At 53.5% G+C, this 17,268-nt stretch overlaps 4 protein-coding genes across 4 annotated transcripts; 1 reads left to right on the top strand and 3 right to left on the bottom strand.

The window, feature by feature from the left end:
- Positions 1-731: 731 nt before the first annotated feature.
- CONPUDRAFT_146097 (uncharacterized protein) lies at positions 732-1,984 on the top strand (the record flags this gene model as incomplete). The annotated part of the gene is made up of 4 exons (XM_007774117.1): positions 732-861; positions 923-1,487; positions 1,546-1,658; positions 1,725-1,984. 4 exons carry the CDS (start codon positions 735-737, stop codon positions 1,850-1,852), a joined length of 933 nt encoding a protein of 310 aa, XP_007772307.1. The 3' UTR covers positions 1,853-1,984.
- Positions 1,985-2,127: 143 nt separating this feature from the next.
- CONPUDRAFT_109390 (Piwi-domain-containing protein) lies at positions 2,128-5,620 on the bottom strand. Its single transcript, XM_007774118.1, has 6 exons — positions 4,861-5,620; positions 4,315-4,811; positions 3,202-4,262; positions 3,029-3,136; positions 2,739-2,971; positions 2,128-2,657 (listed from the first exon to the last, which is right to left on the bottom strand). Exons 1-6 carry the CDS (start codon positions 5,520-5,522, stop codon positions 2,252-2,254), a joined length of 2,967 nt encoding a protein of 988 aa, XP_007772308.1. The 5' UTR covers positions 5,523-5,620; the 3' UTR covers positions 2,128-2,251.
- A 1,142-nt stretch (positions 5,621-6,762) lies between these two features.
- On the bottom strand, positions 6,763-8,595 carry CONPUDRAFT_157208 (uncharacterized protein; the record flags this gene model as incomplete). Its single annotated transcript, XM_007774119.1, has 2 exons — positions 6,763-7,520; positions 8,589-8,595. The coding sequence occupies 2 exons, from the start codon at positions 8,593-8,595 to the stop codon at positions 6,763-6,765; spliced, it is 765 nt and encodes a 254-aa protein (XP_007772309.1).
- Positions 8,596-12,602: 4,007 nt separating this feature from the next.
- On the bottom strand, positions 12,603-14,519 carry CONPUDRAFT_61356 (cytochrome P450; the record flags this gene model as incomplete). Its single annotated transcript, XM_007773559.1, has 7 exons — positions 12,603-12,908; positions 12,979-13,175; positions 13,229-13,268; positions 13,323-13,381; positions 13,441-13,760; positions 13,973-14,065; positions 14,119-14,519. 7 exons carry the CDS (start codon positions 14,517-14,519, stop codon positions 12,603-12,605), a joined length of 1,416 nt encoding a protein of 471 aa, XP_007771749.1.
- Between the last annotated feature and the right edge of the window lie 2,749 nt (positions 14,520-17,268).

Here is a 17,268-nt window from a genome sequence, read left to right on the forward strand (position 1 = left end):
GTACAACGTAGCTTAGCGGTTACAGCGCTATCTTGTTTTGCGTCACCGCCGGTTCGAATCTTCCCCCCGCCAATAATGCATACTTGGTTATACGTGAAGAAGGGCGCCTCACTTCGAAGTCCACCGCAAGTATGGTTATTCAGTAACTAGGAAAAGCTCCATATGCCACTAATTATAAAGATATGACTTGAAAATACTTCCTCTACAAAAACAGTGGCTGAAGTCCGGACGGGGTTACAGGCCTTTATGAGTGCGGACTACGCACCAGGGCATCGAGGCTGGTCACAGTCCGGACATGGGACCAGGCATGATATCCTATGTCCGATCCGAATCCGGACCCAGGACTAGCCCCTATCTACTGTTTGCTCAGACCTCGCTGGCGAGTCCGGACTTTGGACCAGGCTTTTTTCCCCATTAGGAAGGTCTATCCGGACTTTGGACCAGGCCTCGTGTCCCAAATAGGAAGGTGCTATCCGGACTTTGGACCAGGCCTATACCGGGATATTCGGGGGTCCTATCGTACTTTCTACCCGGACTCCGATCTAGATCTGTACACTCATCCAGGCCACACCATCGAGGTATTGGACTACCTCACTAAGGTCGAAGGTTATCGTTATCGGCAGGCCCCCGACCGTGCAGCTGACTATCGCCAAGCTGTCCCGGAGTGGAATCCGTGCAACCGTTTCGCACCACGACCTCGATTTGGCCAAGCTCATGGAGGCGAGTACGATGGGATGGATAGCCTCGGCGAGATCATCACATTGGTCAAAGTCCCAGCTGACGCGAGTCAGTCCCACCTCAAAATTCAGGTCATGGAGGCGCAAATAAGCCCCTTTACTGCTATCCTCTCCTTTCATTCGAGTACGTGTTATATGTGTAAAGTCGGATTTGCTGACGCCCGATGATTTTCCTATAACATTAGCTTGTGTCATGAACCTCATCGCGTTTGACTGCGCATACTCGCTGTACCCCATCGCGACATTTGGCACTCGAGAGACATTACTCACGAGGGAGAATGTCGACAGCACCCTCGTGAGCAAGTATCGCCGCAGAGGGTGGAAACCTCAATGGCCGAACTTGCTAGCCTACTCCGCCAGCTCTCGTGGCGACGAATGGTCCCCTGAAACAGTTAGATCGCTTCTAGACTCTCACACATGGAGAGTCCCACTCGACGTCACCGGCGTGGAACCTCGCGCCCCTCCTTCTCCCAAGTCGCCCTCTATGTCCTGGGACCCCGTCGTCGCAAACAGCTGGAAGTTCACGATGACGATCAGCAGCCACAACTTTAGCAACCTCTGGACTCACTGCTACTGCTCGGTGGTAATACAGTCGACCGCTTTCCGTTACAACTATGTCACTGCCGACCACAAAGTTTCAGCTCAATTATACACGTCTGCACACGATTTACAATCCGCCAGCGCAGTATCTGAGTGGCGTGGCCCTCATGCTGTCTTGAGATTACCTAAACCGGCGGAAGAATGGGAATGGCAAGCTATCCTGTATACTTGCTATCGCGTTAAGAGTCACTGATCATCCATCTTGTAGGCTTGACGCGGACTTTCCAGTCCAATGCAGAGACGCAGCCGAGAGGGTTTCGTCGTCATCGCAGCCGTCTCCACTCGTCGAGATAATGGACAGCTTGGTCCCCGAAGGATCACGTACGTAGTCAACCGCATCATCGTGATCGTTTCCTGCACTGATGACATGCTTTGTCCCGTTGAAAGGTAGATTGAGGTCGGATTCGGTGACGAGCACCTCGACGTCTGCCATACTGACAAGCAACCCCATACATCGACCACCGCAGCAGGACGTCGCACGTGCGCTACCACGCCTTAGGGGTTTGTTCAGATAATATGTTGTGTTAACGCTGTTCCTCTCTTCCCTTCTCGATCTTCCCGCTATTCTATGCTTCGCTTGCCACGCACGCGCCCTCGCCAACGTACGGGCTCTTGGCTATAACACTTTCTCCGATTCTAGAACCCCCACTACACTGATATTAGATAAAGACATTAGAAGTTGTCTACCATCGGGTCTGTCCCCAGAGGACAATAAATCCGGATTTTGATGCTGATGATAATGAGCGTTGTTCCGCTGTCTACTTTGAATATCGATCCGTGACTTATTATCCGAGAACTCATGAATTACATACTGGAACGGAAGTCGCACATAAAATACATGTACAATGTACAATACAGAAAACAGTCTACAAACACGAAAACAATGCACAAAACAAAACACAAACCCCAACACCCTAGATATAAAACATCGACCCCCTCAAATCCGGATGCACCCCGTTCCCCCACAGCCTCTCCGCCCTCTCAAACACCCTCTGCTCCTCCGCCTCCTTCTCCTGCTGGTTCCGCGGGCGCCTCGGCGCCCCGCTCGTCGACCCGCCCGCGCTCGACTGCTGCTCGTCCGCGTTGAGCAAGTCGTTCAGATAGCACCGCCCGCGCTCGCACGCGAGGTCCGCGTAGTACGCCGCGGGCACGAGGCTCACGGCCTTGGTCGCGCGCGCGTACAGGTACGAGTAGGTGTGCGTGCCCTGCTGGATCTCGTTTGCGCCGAGCTTGTTCTCGTCGTAGATGACGGTGTAGTGCGTGGGTTTCACGGTGCCTTGTAGACCGGCGTGTGCTTGGAGGTAGAAATCGAAGTCGTACCTGGAATCACAAAAAGTAAGTCAACGACGAGAAGGAAAGGCACGGCGAAGGGAAGAGAAGAGATAAGGAGAGCAAACGTACACAGTGGTGACGCCCTGGTCAACGATAGTCCCCGGTTGAGTGTTGCCGTTCTTATCAGCATGCCGGGAGTCGGTGGGATAGAAGCGCGCGTGATGGCGCTTGCCGCAGACGATGATCGTGAGTTTCGGTTTATACGCCTGCGCTTTGGCACCAGCGAGTGTGCCGGTGCCGACCTTCTTGAACGCCTCTTGGACTTTAGGCAGTTCTTGCACAAGGACACTATCGAATTGGCCCTGGAATAGGATGATGCATGAGATAGAGCTACAAATAAGATAAGATAGGACACATACCTCCGAAACGCCATCGCGATAGAGATAAATGCGGTCCGGGAGCGTCTTGTTCTTACCCTGATACGCTACCAGCCTCTCGACCATCATCTCTGTAAGATCCGTGATCATCTACAACACCACACAGTAATCAGTCCCCCATCCCCATCGAAACCAACCAAACCAAAAAGGCTCACCTCCTTCTTACTCTGCTGAATCCGCATACTCGCCGGAAACTGCACAAACTGCTCGTCCACATTCGCCACCACCGCCGCAATCGACGGCGTCCCCGCCATACTCCCCGGGCTCGGATGCGTCACATCCATACCGACAATCATAATCCGCCGCTTCTGCTCCGTGAGCCAGCGCATGCTCTCCGCGTCGAGCAGATGGTTCACGCCGCCGAGCTTCGCGTTCAGCTTGAGCGCCACGTTCGAGAAGTACTGGTCCTGCTTGTTCATGTCCTCCGGCCACCCGCGCAGCACCTTGTCCGTGAGCATGTGCATCGTGTGCACGCCGAGCTGCACGTCGCATAGTCGCTTGATCCCCGGGTAGATGAACTTGTCGACGCCGGAGAGGAGGACGAGGATGTAGGTGGGCTTGCCGCTTTTGCTGATGTTGCTCTGGATCTTGTTCTCGATCATCGACATCGCGCGAGCGCGCCCGGGGTCACTGCCGGGCGGGGGGAGCTGGTCCGTCGCAATGAGAGTGGGCGACGTCTGGAGTCTGACGCCGCTCTTGCGCAGCTTCTCGCCGAAGCCGCGCCATATCGCCGTGAGCGCCTGGTCGTTTGGCCCCTGGAAGACCGGTCGCTGGTCGTTCACGACGAGAACCCACCACGACCTGACGTCGGCGCCCTTGTGGAACTTGACCTCGAGAATGTTCCACGCACCGTTCTTCGCGAAGAGCGGCTTCCCACCCGAGTAGCTCAACTTCGGAGGGGGCAGCTCGCGTCCGGGAACGGTCGCCATGTCGCCAACCACCGAGAGGCCGAACGCGCGGGCGGGGTCACCGAACGTGTCGGGTGTGAAGCCAAGGGAGGGGAAGCCCTCGTTGACGATGGACGTCGCGTTCTCGATGGGGCGACGGCACGCGTAGCGGATCATCGACGCCGTCTCCTTGTCGGAGAGCTTGCCGTACATCTGGCCCGGCTCGATCTCACACAACTCGGCGGGAACGATGATCGCGTTGCGTGAGTTTGGGCCAGAGATATCGACGACGGGGAGATCATTGGCATTGCGCAAGGTGATCTTGTACTCTTAAAGTTACATCAGCCAAAGGCGCAAACACAATGTCATCAGAAAACTCACTCCGCTTGAAGTAATCCTCGACAGAAATCTGACCGCCGCCATACTCATCGCACTGGAACTTGTACGTCCGCGCCGTCGCGCTCAAAATGCGTCTGACCGGCTTGCGCTGTTTATAGCCCAGATGGGTTGTGGTAACCGACAGCCTCTGCGTGAATCGCGCCGGAATGCCGCCTCTCGACTCCCGCCTGAACTCCATGATGGCATCGGAGAGTTTGCCAGGCTTATAGAACGCCGACATGCAGGCGTTGACGTTGATCATCATCTCTTTGTAGACGGGCCGGACCGAAACGAAGAAGCCCTTCCACGCCTCAACGCCCGGGCCGAGGGGGAACCGATCGAGGGTAGGGAAGAAGTACTTGCTGGCTGTGCTAGCTTTGTCCTGCCCAGCACCGACGCGGAATCCGCTGTGAGCAGCTTTGTATTGGAGGATGAGGTTGAGAGCGGAGATGAGGGGAAGTGGATCATAGTCGCGGTATTCCTGGCCACCCTCGGTATATCTGCAAACATCAACATGAGATCATGGGGAGAGATAAGAACGGGACATACTTGTTAATCTGCGACATGTCGAGCTCCCGCGTGAACTCGATAGATACAGTGTACACCTTTGCTCGCGGATCTGGCTGAGTACGACCTTCGTCGACAAACGTGATCGGAATGTCGAGGGGCTGCGGGAACTTCTTCGCCGACACGAGGCGCGCGCTCCTATCGTGAGCGACGACGTTGACATACGGGCGCCACTGTTGGTTAGTGCTGGCTTCGAGCAGCTGGAAGATGCGATTCCTCGTCTTCCGTCCGCCAGGATCAGGCGAGATCTTGATGCTGTAGTCAAAGATGGTGCCCTTCGGGACCTTGACAGGGAAGAAGTTGGAGCGCAGAGTGATGCGGGTACCGAGGGTGCCAAATCCGGGTCGATACGGCCGCTCAGCGCGGAAGGGTAGCTTCTTGAGCGTCCCTTCGAGCTGAGCGGTGGTAGCCAACCGTTGGTCCTCGGTCGCGGGTCGGTCCTGTTGGAAGATGATCGGACCCCCGCCGCGGGCAGGGCCGCCGCCACGGTAACCACCGCCACCCCCGCCCCTCCCGCCCCCGCCGTAGCCACCGCCTCCGCCGCCTCCGCCCCTAGGGCCACCTGCAGGCCCGCCTCTTCCTCCTCGCCCGCCCCTAGACTCACCACCGCCACGTGGCCCACCTCTTGCGCCACGGTTGCTCATGCTGATGTGTTGTGTGTGTGTATGTTGAAAGGGGGAAGAAAAGAGAGATGGGGGACAGGGAGCGAAGACCACAGATCTATAGGGAATTTGAGGGTTACGTGGCGCACGGCATGAGTCTCAGGTCCAGGTGCAGCCACCAACTCTATTGTTGGCATTCAAACTCCTATGGGCGCCCGTGTCGAGCTGAATCGGCGAATAAGATTCCACACACCAGCTGCGTAATCTACAGCAAGGGTCAGCTCACACCATTTGCAGGGCTTTGTCCTTCTAAAACCACGCCGATAAAACATGCGGTGTACGTATGGTGCGTGAGTCGGACAACAGACCATGCTGGGCGATGCGGTGAAGATTCAAACCTTCCGAGCCAACTATGCGGTAATCACCGACCCTGTTTCCCACGCATTTAATAAGGACGCTCTCTTATTCGAGTACTTTAACATGGGTCGAAGTATTAATTCGACAGACTCCATCTAACCTCCCCGACAAGATGCTCACCATCCAATACTGGGTCTCGCCCATGAATAAAATATTGAATGCGTGCGTACCCGTTTCGCATACATGCGTACCTCTTCAAAAGCATGCACTTTACACGTAACAGTGAGACTGGCATAGTTCCAGGCCATCTGAGCGTCGCAATCCACTTTCGCTCACGTAACTCTGAAGCCAGAAAACTAAAGTTTGAGGGGCCATAATTTGAGTTTTCTGCGTGGGAGTTAACGCGATGTCCTGGATGAGCGAAAAATCTTCCGTTCTCGCAATGAGGCCAAAGAAGGTAAGCGATAGCTCTAATACGTAAATGCAACATATGGAGCATACCAAGAAGAAGTTAGGCCTGAGGCGTTCCCAGTGATCATGATGTGTCATAAATTTGAGAATGAAGGGAAGTATGTAATCTCCAATGTGCAGGAAAAGAGCTTGCAGCGGAGATTTAGCAGGAGATGAAAACACAGGCAGCGTTGAACGTTGCTGACGATTACTGGGTTAGACCGCTCGTTTGACGAGTGTCTTCCTAATCCTACGTATCATGAATCATTTATCGAAGAAATATGCTCTTGATAAAGTACCTCTGCACATTTCGAAGTCCTAACATGACGAAGCTCCCGAAAGAGCTGGAATCCATCAAACAGCAACACGCGTTACCTTCAACGTCACCGGCTCCCCATCCTCTCCGAAGATAACTCTCGCGGGAAGAACCCTTCCGCGCTTGATCTTCACATCGTGCGCGTTTCCGCCCTCGATCTCAAACGTAAAATAGCGAGCCTTCGAGAGCCATCTCTTCGCTGATGTTGAGTCGATCTACAGGAGCTTGGAGTTGTTCGTTCATGCGCGCTGCGAGAGCTGCACGAATAGAACCATTACTGAGATGTCCTTCTCGTCCAGAGATGAGAGCGTTAGTGCGGCAGATGTGATTAGCCCACTCTCGGAACGGACGATTTTCTTGGAAGGACTTCCCAATACGACGAGTAATCTTCATGACCCAGTTGGGTTCCAGCCAACGGTCCCTGAGCTTCGTGAAAAAATCCACGACAGAGAGTTCTTTGAGAGTGACGCGATTGGTAGTGATCCAGTCCGAAACCTGACGATCTTGGAAAGCGTACATGGCGTAGGAGATGTGTCTGGCATCAGCGACATCCTTCATATGGTAGAAGCGATCGAGAGCGTCCTCGAGATCCTGCACAGTCTCGGGCGTGAGATCGCCAGCCGTAAGGACAGGAGGTTTGGTGGGAGCGGCCTGTACGACGGAAGCTTTGGCCATGATGGAAGGAATCGAGAGAGGAGGGGGAGGATAGTCGTCAGAGGAGGAATCGCTAGAGAAGGACAGGTCGGTGGAAACGGGAAGTGCAAGAGGCTCGTCTTCCTCAACAAGAGGAGTGAGCGGGGAAGGGTGATGGTCGTTGTCGATGCTAGAGCGGTCGAACAAGGACGGGAGCGAGATGCCGAGTTCACGAGCACGTCGGCGAGTGACACGACCAGGAACCGGACTGAGAGACAGGATGACTAGGACAGGATGGACGCAGGAGCGTCACAGGACTAGGGAGCTAGGGGAGCTAGGGAAAAAAACAAGGTTTCGACACAGAAGCGTCGACAAGACCAGGGAGCGAGGTGCTCGTCTAGAAGACGAAGGATAGAGTGAAAAGAGGATAGTGTACTGTTCGGATGAACGGTATGCGCACCAAGGATACTCAAAAAAAAGTGGAACCCTGCCCGAGGCGGGGAACACTAAGGTTCGGACGGAAACTGAGTAGAACGATGCGTATGATTCGTGAGGTGACGCAGGGAGGTACAAGAGTAGGTAGGAGGGGATTCTAAGGTAGCTATCGTGAAGGAGTTCGTTTTATACGTATGAGCAGATGAATAGCAAGGGCGCGGAATCGAGTAAGAGAGAAATCCAAGGGAATCGTAAAGAAGACGAAGTCTTCTTCGAAGCAAACATAATCATAAAAATAGAACGGAAGCAGAATAGTAGTCCCAAAGGAAATGGGAATAGGAACGTCGATCGAGGATGTGGAGTCGTAGTCCGAGATCGCCGAGAATGTGGCGTGCGTCGTGAGTCCGGGAAGGTGCCGGGCTTACAGCTTTGCGGTCGCTGAGTTCAAGGTGTGTTATCCTTCCGCTTCATGTCCTGTGATAGAGATGGCTGATGAAAAGGACGTGTAGACGGTGCTGTCGGTTCTCATTGGATCCACGTCGTGTGTCAAGAAGAAAAGAATCTTCAAAACTTGATCAAATCCATCGCGATGAGTCGTTCCAACTATAGTACTTCTCGTTCGCAGACTAGCTCTAATCAACCTTCGTCTTCGAGCTCTCGCACTTTGAACACTGCTTCCACGTCTACAACCTCTCGCGTCAGACTCCCGAGGTTGACGGACGATGAACGTTCCTTATTACAGGAGCATGAAGGTTGTTTCAAGTGTCGCAAGTTCTATGCTGATCACTTAGCCAGTGACTGCAAGACCGGTTCCCCCGACGGTGCAACGTATAAATCGTTGACAGTCGCAGACGTGCCCAAGGACAAGATCAAGTCCAAGACCACTGTCTCGTCCAACACTGTCGCTGCAATCTTACCTGACATACCATCGTCGGTCTTAGAAGGAGATTTCTCTTCTGATTCCGAGTGCGTCGCTCCTCTCTCTACCCCTCATTTTTTTTGGCCATGTCTTCTCGACGGTCCTTCCGCTCCTTCCTCTCTTGAGGTCCAGGCGCTAATCGATCATGGTTCACACCTAGTTCTGATTAAATCGGACATCGTCAAACGACTTGGCCTTCGCCTTCGTACATTAGACAAGCCGATTGTGGCTTCAAACGTTCTTTCTCTTTCCCCAACCTCTCTTACGCAATATGTTTTTCTTTCTCCCCTTTCTTCGGACTCTCTTTGGCGCTCGAAACGCATTCGAGCTATTGTTGTCGATGACCTTGCCGTGCCACTCCTTTTGGGTGGCCCTTTTCTCTCTCACAACCGCCTTGTTTTAGACCATCATGCACGTTCATGTATTCCAAAGGACTGTTCATACGACCTTCTCTCTCCACCTCCCTCAATCCCCATCATTAATACTCCTCCTGTGGCTCTGGATTACGATTCACTACGAGCAAATGTAATAGCTGAGTTGGTCGAAACTTCGAGTGCCAGGCTTGAACAAGCCAACGAGTCCTCGATCTCTGAAGTCAACGCCAGTAACGTTATCTCCTCTATCCTTAATAAAATTCAATTCCTCGCGTCTACTAATTTCAGTAAGGAACATCTTCAAAAACTTGACGCCGAAATGCGCAAACGTTATGAGGATCGTTTTCCAGCTGAGTTACCGACTATTGATGCCCTTCCAACTGATGTTCATCACCGTATCCAGCTTAAGGACGCGAATAAAACCATCCAGTCGCGTTCTTATTCTTGTCCCCGTAAATATCGTGCTGTCTGGAACGACCTGCTTCACGAACATCTCGAGTCCGGTCGACTTCGTCCTTCTGACAGCTCTTTTGTATCACCATGCTTCCTCATCCCTAAGAAAGATCCCACCGCCAAACCTCGATGGGTCAATGACTATCGAAAGCTTAATCAGAACACTGTCCCAGACAACCATCCTCTCCCTCGCGTTGAGGACATCCTACGCGATTGTGCTAGAGGTAAGATCTTCGGCAAAATCGACATGACTAATTCCTTCTTCCAGACCCGTGTACATCCCGATGATATCAAGTATACGGCCATCGCAACTCCTCTCGGGCTCTACGAGTGGACTGTCATGCCGCAAGGTGGTAGAAACGCGCCTGCTACTCATCAGCGACGAATGTTCTCGGCTCTCCGACATCTTGTCGGAAAAATCTGCCATGTTTATCTTGACGATATTATCATCTGGTCTCAAACTGTCGCTGAACATGTCAAGAACGTTCAACTCGTTCTTGACGCTCTACGAAAGGCGAGTCTTTTTTGTTCCCCTAAAAAGACCCAGCTTTTCGCTTCAGAAGTCGAATTTTTAGGACACCACATCTCTGCGCTCGGGATTCAAGTCGACGCATCCAAAGTCTCCAAAATTTTGGATTGGCCTACACCCCGTTCTGCAGGTGATGTCCGTGCTTTCCTCGGCCTTGTTAGATACTTGGACCAGTTTCTCCCGCATCTAGCGACCCATACCCGGGTCCTCACCCCACTCACTACAAAAGACGTTGACAAACGGTGGCCCGGCTGGTCACCCGTACATCAACACGCTTTTGACGACATCAAACGCCTCGTCACCAGCACCGACTGTTTAACCGTCATCGACCACGACGCGTTAGACTGTAACAACATTTATGTTTCGACGGACGCCAGTGACAAAACCGTTGGAGCCTATCTCTCTTTCGGCCCTACTCTTGAGTCCTCCCGTCCCGTCGCTTATTATTCTGCCCAGCTCTCTGGCGCTGAACTTAACTATCCGGTCCATGAGAAAGAACTCCTCGCCATTGTCAAAGCATTAAAGAAATGGCGCATTGATTTATTAGGTGTGCCTTTCCAAGTCTATACCGATCATAAAACGCTCGAGCACTTCTTTTCCCAGCCCGATCTGTCTCGTCGACAGGCTCGCTGGCAAGAATTCCTCAGTCAATATGGCTTTTCGATCAAGTATATTCAAGGCAAAGACAATACTATCGCGGACGCCTTGTCCCGTCTCGTCCCCGATCCCAATTATTCTTATGCAAACCATACCGAATCACTTCCTTCCCCTCTCGTATCTTCGAATGCTTGCATCGCTTCAGTACTTTCTATCTCTACCGATGCTAAGCTCCTCGCCGATATTTTGTGCGGTTATACCACTGACCCTTGGTGCAAACGCCTTCCTGACCTCCAGGACTCATTACCGGGTTTGCACAATGTCGACGGTCTCTGGTTCATCGGTGAACGACTGGTCGTTCCCCGCATCAATACTATTTGCGAGTATTTGTATCGACTAGCCCACGACACCCTTGGCCACTTTGGTTTTGACAAAACCTACGCTTCGCTACGTTCTTCCTTTTATTGGCCTAACATGCGCCGTGACCTCGAGGAGAGTTACTTACCTTCTTGCGCAGACTGTTCTCGCAACAAGTCTCGCACAACGAAGGCTCCCGGTCCTCTCCATCCTCTTCCCCCTCCCGATCGACGTGGCGACTGTGTCGCCATGGACTTTGTCGGCCCCTTGCCTTCAGAAAAAGGCTACACCGGCATAATGACCATTACCGACAGGCTCGGGGCGGACATTCGCCTCATTCCCTGCAAATACGGCCTCTCCGCGCAGGAATGCGCCTCCCTCTTTTTTGATCACTGGTACTGCGAAAACGGCCTACCCACCGACATCATTTCCGACAGAGACCGTCTTTTTGTCAGCGCCTTCTGGAAGACGCTATCGCGTCTAACTGGCACGAACCTAAAGATGTCCTCTGCATACCATCCCGAAACCGACGGTGCAAGTGAACGGACCAACAAGACTCTCAACCAGTCCCTCCGTTTCTTTGTCGAACGCCGTCAGAAGGGCTGGGTTGATGCCTTACCGCGTGTGCGTTTTAACATGATGTCTACAATTAATGCATCCACTGGTTTTTCTCCCTTTCAGCTCCATCTCGGACGCTCACCTCGCCTCATCCCTCCTCTCATCCTACCCGCCTCTCTTTCCAATGAGACCGAACTTCAACGCGCCCTCGAGAGCATTCGCTCCCTGGAGGATGACATAGCTGATGCTCACGACTCCCTACTCGCAGCAAAAGCTTCCCAAGCGTCTTCTTCAAACGCTCATCGCGCCCCTGATCCCGTCTACAAAGTTGACGACTTTGTATACCTTGCCACCGTGAACAGAAGGCGAGAGTATTTATCCAAACACTCTAAACGCGTAGCTAAGTTCATGCCCAGATACGACGGACCTTTTCGTATCACCGCTGCTCATCCCGAGACTTCAACTTATACCTTGGATTTGCCGGAATCTACTCGTGTCCACCCAACCTTCCACGTATCTCAACTGCGCAGGCATGTTCCCAATGATGACATTCTGTTCCCTGGCCGTGCCCGCGTTATACCTCCTCCTATCGTCACGCCCGATGGCGAAGAGGAATGGGAAATCGAACAGATTCTCGACCGTCGCAAACGTGGTCGAGGTTGGCAATACCTGGTAAGATGGCAACATGAAGGCCCCCGTGGTGACCTGTGGCTTCCCCAACGACTCATCGAAGACTGTGAAGCCCTCGATGTTTTTCTCGCCTCCCTAGAAAACTCTTCCGAGGAGGGAGGAGTGTAAGCCCGGCACCTTCCCGGACTCACGACGCACGCCACATTCTCGGCGATCTCGGACTACGACTCCACATCCTCGATCGACGTTCCTATTCCCATTTCCTTTGGGACTACTATTCTGCTTCCGTTCTATTTTTATGATTATGTTTGCTTCGAAGAAGACTTCGTCTTCTTTACGATTCCCTTGGATTTCTCTCTTACTCGATTCCGCGCCCTTGCTATTCATCTGCTCATACGTATAAAACGAACTCCTTCACGATAGCTACCTTAGAATCCCCTCCTACCTACTCTTGTACCTCCCTGCGTCACCTCACGAATCATACGCATCGTTCTACTCAGTTTCCGTCCGAACCTTAGTGTTCCCCGCCTCGGGCAGGGTTCCAAAAGCCCTTCCCGATACACGTCCTCGGACCGTTTGCAAACGTCAACAGATGCCTATGACCCACGAGCTCCTTCGCGGGCCCGGAATCAGCATCGCCGCCAAGCCACCTGTCGGGGCGGAAGGACGCAGCATCGTCGCCCCAGAAGCGCGGGGAACGGTTTATAGCGGCGATGGGGATCGCAACAAGTGTTCCGCGTGGTACGATAACGTGGTCGGTGGTGCTGCCCGAGGCGGTGGTAATAGGCATGGAGAGGGGAATGATATCGTCTTTGATTGCCTATCATTGCAGCAAACATAGTTAGGAAATAGGGAAGGCAACAGTAGTGGGAGCAAAAGAGAGGCCTCACGACACGCTCGATCTCCGTGGCAGCTGGGTGGAGACGCAATGTCTCGTGCGTGACAGCGTCGAGGTAGGGAAGCTTGACGCTGCCCATAAGCTCATCGTACAACGGTCGCTCACCATCGTATTTCGCGAGCTCGTCGCGGAGCTTCTTTTGAACCTCCGGGTGCTTAGCGAGCTCGATAAGGGCCCATGTCAACGTCGCTGTATAGTTTCTCAGTAATATTCTCATGCCAAAGAAGAAGAATGAAGTGCACTTGAGGTGGTAATGTAGCCTGCTGAGACTAACACGCTTATCTGCATTCCACCGAGTCACATTATACATGGACTAGACAGTACTGAGGGACGTACATCATCAAGCACTTCCTTCTTCGATAGTTGCAGTCCGGCCTCCGAGCCCTCTGCACGCACTTTCAGCAAGAATCAGCTAACATAACCAAATCGAAATGAAAGAAAGCATGCAACTCACGTAGTCTCCCCAGTACCGAATTATCCGCAATGGACTCGCTCCCTTCGCCCTTCTTCGCCTCCTCCCATACTTTGTCTGCGATATCTTTGAGGCACTCTCCCAGTCGCTTTGCTTTCTGCTTGCTTTGACCCGGAAGCTTATGTAACACAGGGAAAAACAGCCCGAGGGTCGGGAGCATGTTGAAGAACGAGCTTGAGGCATCGTCAGCGTCGAACATCTTTGCGACGATGGGTTTCTCGCCCTCGAGCGAGCGAAAGTCGTGCGAGAAGCCGCCAAGCCCAATTGAGTCGATGCTGTGGATGACGTGAGCGGATGTAACACTCGAGGAAAGGACTTTAACGTACGATATCTTGTTCATCCTGAGTTGCAAAAGCATATGTTAGTACATTATAAACGTCAGCCAGAAAACAGGAGATAAGCATACCATGTCTGAATCTCGACGATAGCGCCGGTGTCTGCTGCCAGATTTTCCCAAGCACTCTTGCACTACCGCAGTAGCATCGGATCAGAGAAAATAGCTAGCAGATGTCACGCATAACTTGCCTTATATGCGCAGTCATAGAAAATGGGATTCAACGCGCGTATCGCAGCATTGCTGAATGCCGGCATGAGCACCTTCCGCTGCCTACACCCACGTCAGCCCCTTCATCATCACACCCGTTCTACCATAATGCCTACCGTCTATGCGCATCACCCTCAGCAACCACAACCCCCTCCCCAACCAAATACCTCAATGTATTCCGCTTGAACTCCGTCCTGACATAAACAGCATTATCCACAGCGAAAAAATGCGCGACCGCCTTCGCATCAAGCAGCACGATCCTGTCCATGCCGAGCGTGTACGGCACCCTGTACACGGGCCCGTACTCTGCCTCCCACCGTGCGTAGTGCTCGGTGGCTTCCTTGGACGGCGGGAGCTTCTGCGAGACGCCCCAGATCAGGGAGTCCGATTGCGGACTGCGTAGGCGCGTTGAGGCGCTTTGGGTGCGGCGGGCAGTAGAGATGGCGCCGACGAAGATGAGGACAGAAGCAAAGGCGGCAAGAAGCTGGAGATCGGGCACGTCGAGAGACGTGACCATAGACGAGAGGTCTGAGAGGCTGGTGAATGAAGTGAATAGTGCGTTAGACATTGGATGTGATGTGATATGTAGAGAAATAGCGGAAACGTACCTGTTTATATAGACTGGTTTCTTTGGTGATTGGATCAGCACGTATGATACGCAGGACGTATTTCTGTGGAAACATACCTTTGCTTGACATCGTTGGCCTTACGAGGTTCGTGTATTTTCCAGCACCAAGAAGTGTGAGAGGGAGTCGATGTGATTTGTTTGTTTTGGGAGCAGGTGATCTTCTACCGAGCATGGCGCCGTCGGCCGAGAAGGCACTGTTTTAAACGAGCGCCCACGATCCTCAAAGGAGCTGCTGCCAGTGGTTATCTCCCAGCCTCGAACGTGTGCTGTTACAGCATACCAGCGTTAGGATATCGGCCGAAGACGCACTGGCATGTGTCGGCCGACTGAGAGTGACTCGCAAAATATCTCCGTAGGCAAACATTCTTCTTCCCAGAGGACGTACTAAGTGGATGGACAGTGATCTCAGCAAAAAACGCGAGCGTGATAGGGGCTTAAAACTAGGTTTCGGCCAATGCCGCAATAATTACTCTCCGCGACGCCACCTCAAGGCCGCCGTGCCAGAGGCAGCTAGGTCATACGAAGGGGTCGGCGAGCCGGAGGTGAGCCGAAGAAGTTCTAAGGGGCCCGGGCTTCGGGAGCCAAAAATGTGACAAGGGCCGGCCCCTTGAATGCACTAGACAGAGCCACGTGACGCTCAATCGGCGTGCTTGGCGAAACTAATCCGGCGCATCGGCGCAATTCGGTCCAAATTAGGTCGTGGACCGAATATGACCGAGTCGACCAACTTGGTCGGCCCCTTCGTATGAACTAGCTGCTGTGCCAGACGCGACGAAGACACGCTCATTCCAAGCCTTGCCCTCGGCAGAGTTTCCCACCTCGACGGCGCTAAAGATGGACGAAGTACCGGCTCCTTTTGATCCAGACCTGGATGCTGAAATCCAACACATGTTCGAGGTCCCTGAGCCTCAGCTCACAGACGACCTCACCCAATTTTTTATGCGAGCAAGAACACTTCCCATAGATAACGACCAAGTCGAGAACACCTTGGTTGGCCGTGTATCCCTTGACTAGATTAGGTGTATCGTCGCGTATAGACTCGTCCCAGGGAGCAGAGATTATTGCAACCATAGTTTCGACCAGACCAGCTCGGAGAACGGACGGGGGGATAGAATGGTGAACAAAGATATCGTCATGAAAGCCGGCGCGGAGGCGGTAGAAAGAAGGCAGGCGGGAGCGGCCATCGGGGAGTGCGAGAGAGCAATGTTGAAGGCATCCGACAACCTTCTCGCATTCACGAAGTGAAACCGCCGAGCCAGGAGTCCAAGTGCTGATGCGAAGCAGGTACTTCGTCTTTTTTGCCTCTGGAATGCAGACGGTTTTGCGGGGGAGGTCCCAATCAAAACCGAGGTAACTGAAGAGAAAGGAGAAAGGAAGATGTTTGGCAGGCGCCCAAGGCCACCCCAATTCGCGAGCAACCGAAAAGATAAGGGATTCGTCATAGGAATAGGACCACGGCCCAGAGAAGGAGAAAATGATGGGGTACCGCCAAAACGTGAAGTCGTCGGACCATTTGAGGATATCGTTAACGCCGCGAGCACGGTAGATGCAGACAATGCTGTCAGCAGGGCGTCCGAACAGCCCCATGGAGCTAGTGCAGCCAAAGCAGCCGGTATGGTCGACATAGAAGAGAGGCACGCCGTCGACGTCCACGCGGACGCAGACGTACGGCTGATCTTCGGGCGCAATGGGGGAGCGGCGATGCGCGGCCTCGACGTCGTTGACAGACACCTGTGTTCCAGGGGGAGCATTAGCGACGAGGAGATAACAGTCAGCAAAAGAGCCCCAATCACATTTAAAGGAGGAACTGTCGATGGCAGAATTAACAGAAGGGAAAGCCGGGTTGTGACGAGGAAAAGAATGATCTTGCACGAGACGAAACTTGGAAGAGCCAGGCTTGGGAATAACTCCAAGCGGGCCAGTGCGAAAAGGACCCACAAGAGCCTCCAGCTGGTCACGCGTGAACGGACCAGAGTAGCGGCCCTCGCGAACCTCGGAATTAATGTAGTTGAGAATGAAACCGGGCTGCTCAAGAGCGGAGCGATGATTTGGAGGAGCAAAAGTTTGAATGAGAGGGAACGAGACGCCGAGACGCCAGCCGTCGCGGAGACCAAAAGGAACATCAGCAAATTCGTGGAGGACGCCAGCGTCGTCCAGCGCGATCGCCCATTCCTGCCAGAGGAGGGGCGTCACCACCTTGAGAAGACCCGACTCAAGCGCAGGCTTGAGCCGAGTGAGACGCGCCGCAGCGAGAACACTTGTGGAGGAACTTGCAGGATTGACGAGTGCACCCCGCGGCACCGTTGAAGGCGAAGAAAACTGACTCGTTGGAAGAAGTCGTCCACTTGCCGTCGCGGAAGGTGAGGAACACCGTGGAGGTGGTGCCACAGGCCCGGTTGCGGCAACCGACGGCGCCGCAGAAGATGCAGCGTTGGTCGGGAGATGTAGCTGCACGGGTGGCACGCTGAGTGGAGGTGCGAGTGGCCGAGGAGGATGCGCGAAATGAGGAGGAGGCAGAGGACGAGGAGGCAGAGGCAGTCACCGCCCGAGAGGGCGGAACCTGCTGACCCGCCAACAGAATGTTGACGCGGTCCATCTGCCACGCCGTGACCAAGCGCGACCAGACGCGCTCCTGCCA

The sequence above is a fragment of the Coniophora puteana genome, assembly GCF_000271625.1.
Source record: "Coniophora puteana RWD-64-598 SS2 unplaced genomic scaffold CONPUscaffold_11, whole genome shotgun sequence".
NCBI lineage: Eukaryota > Fungi > Basidiomycota > Agaricomycetes > Boletales > Coniophoraceae > Coniophora > Coniophora puteana.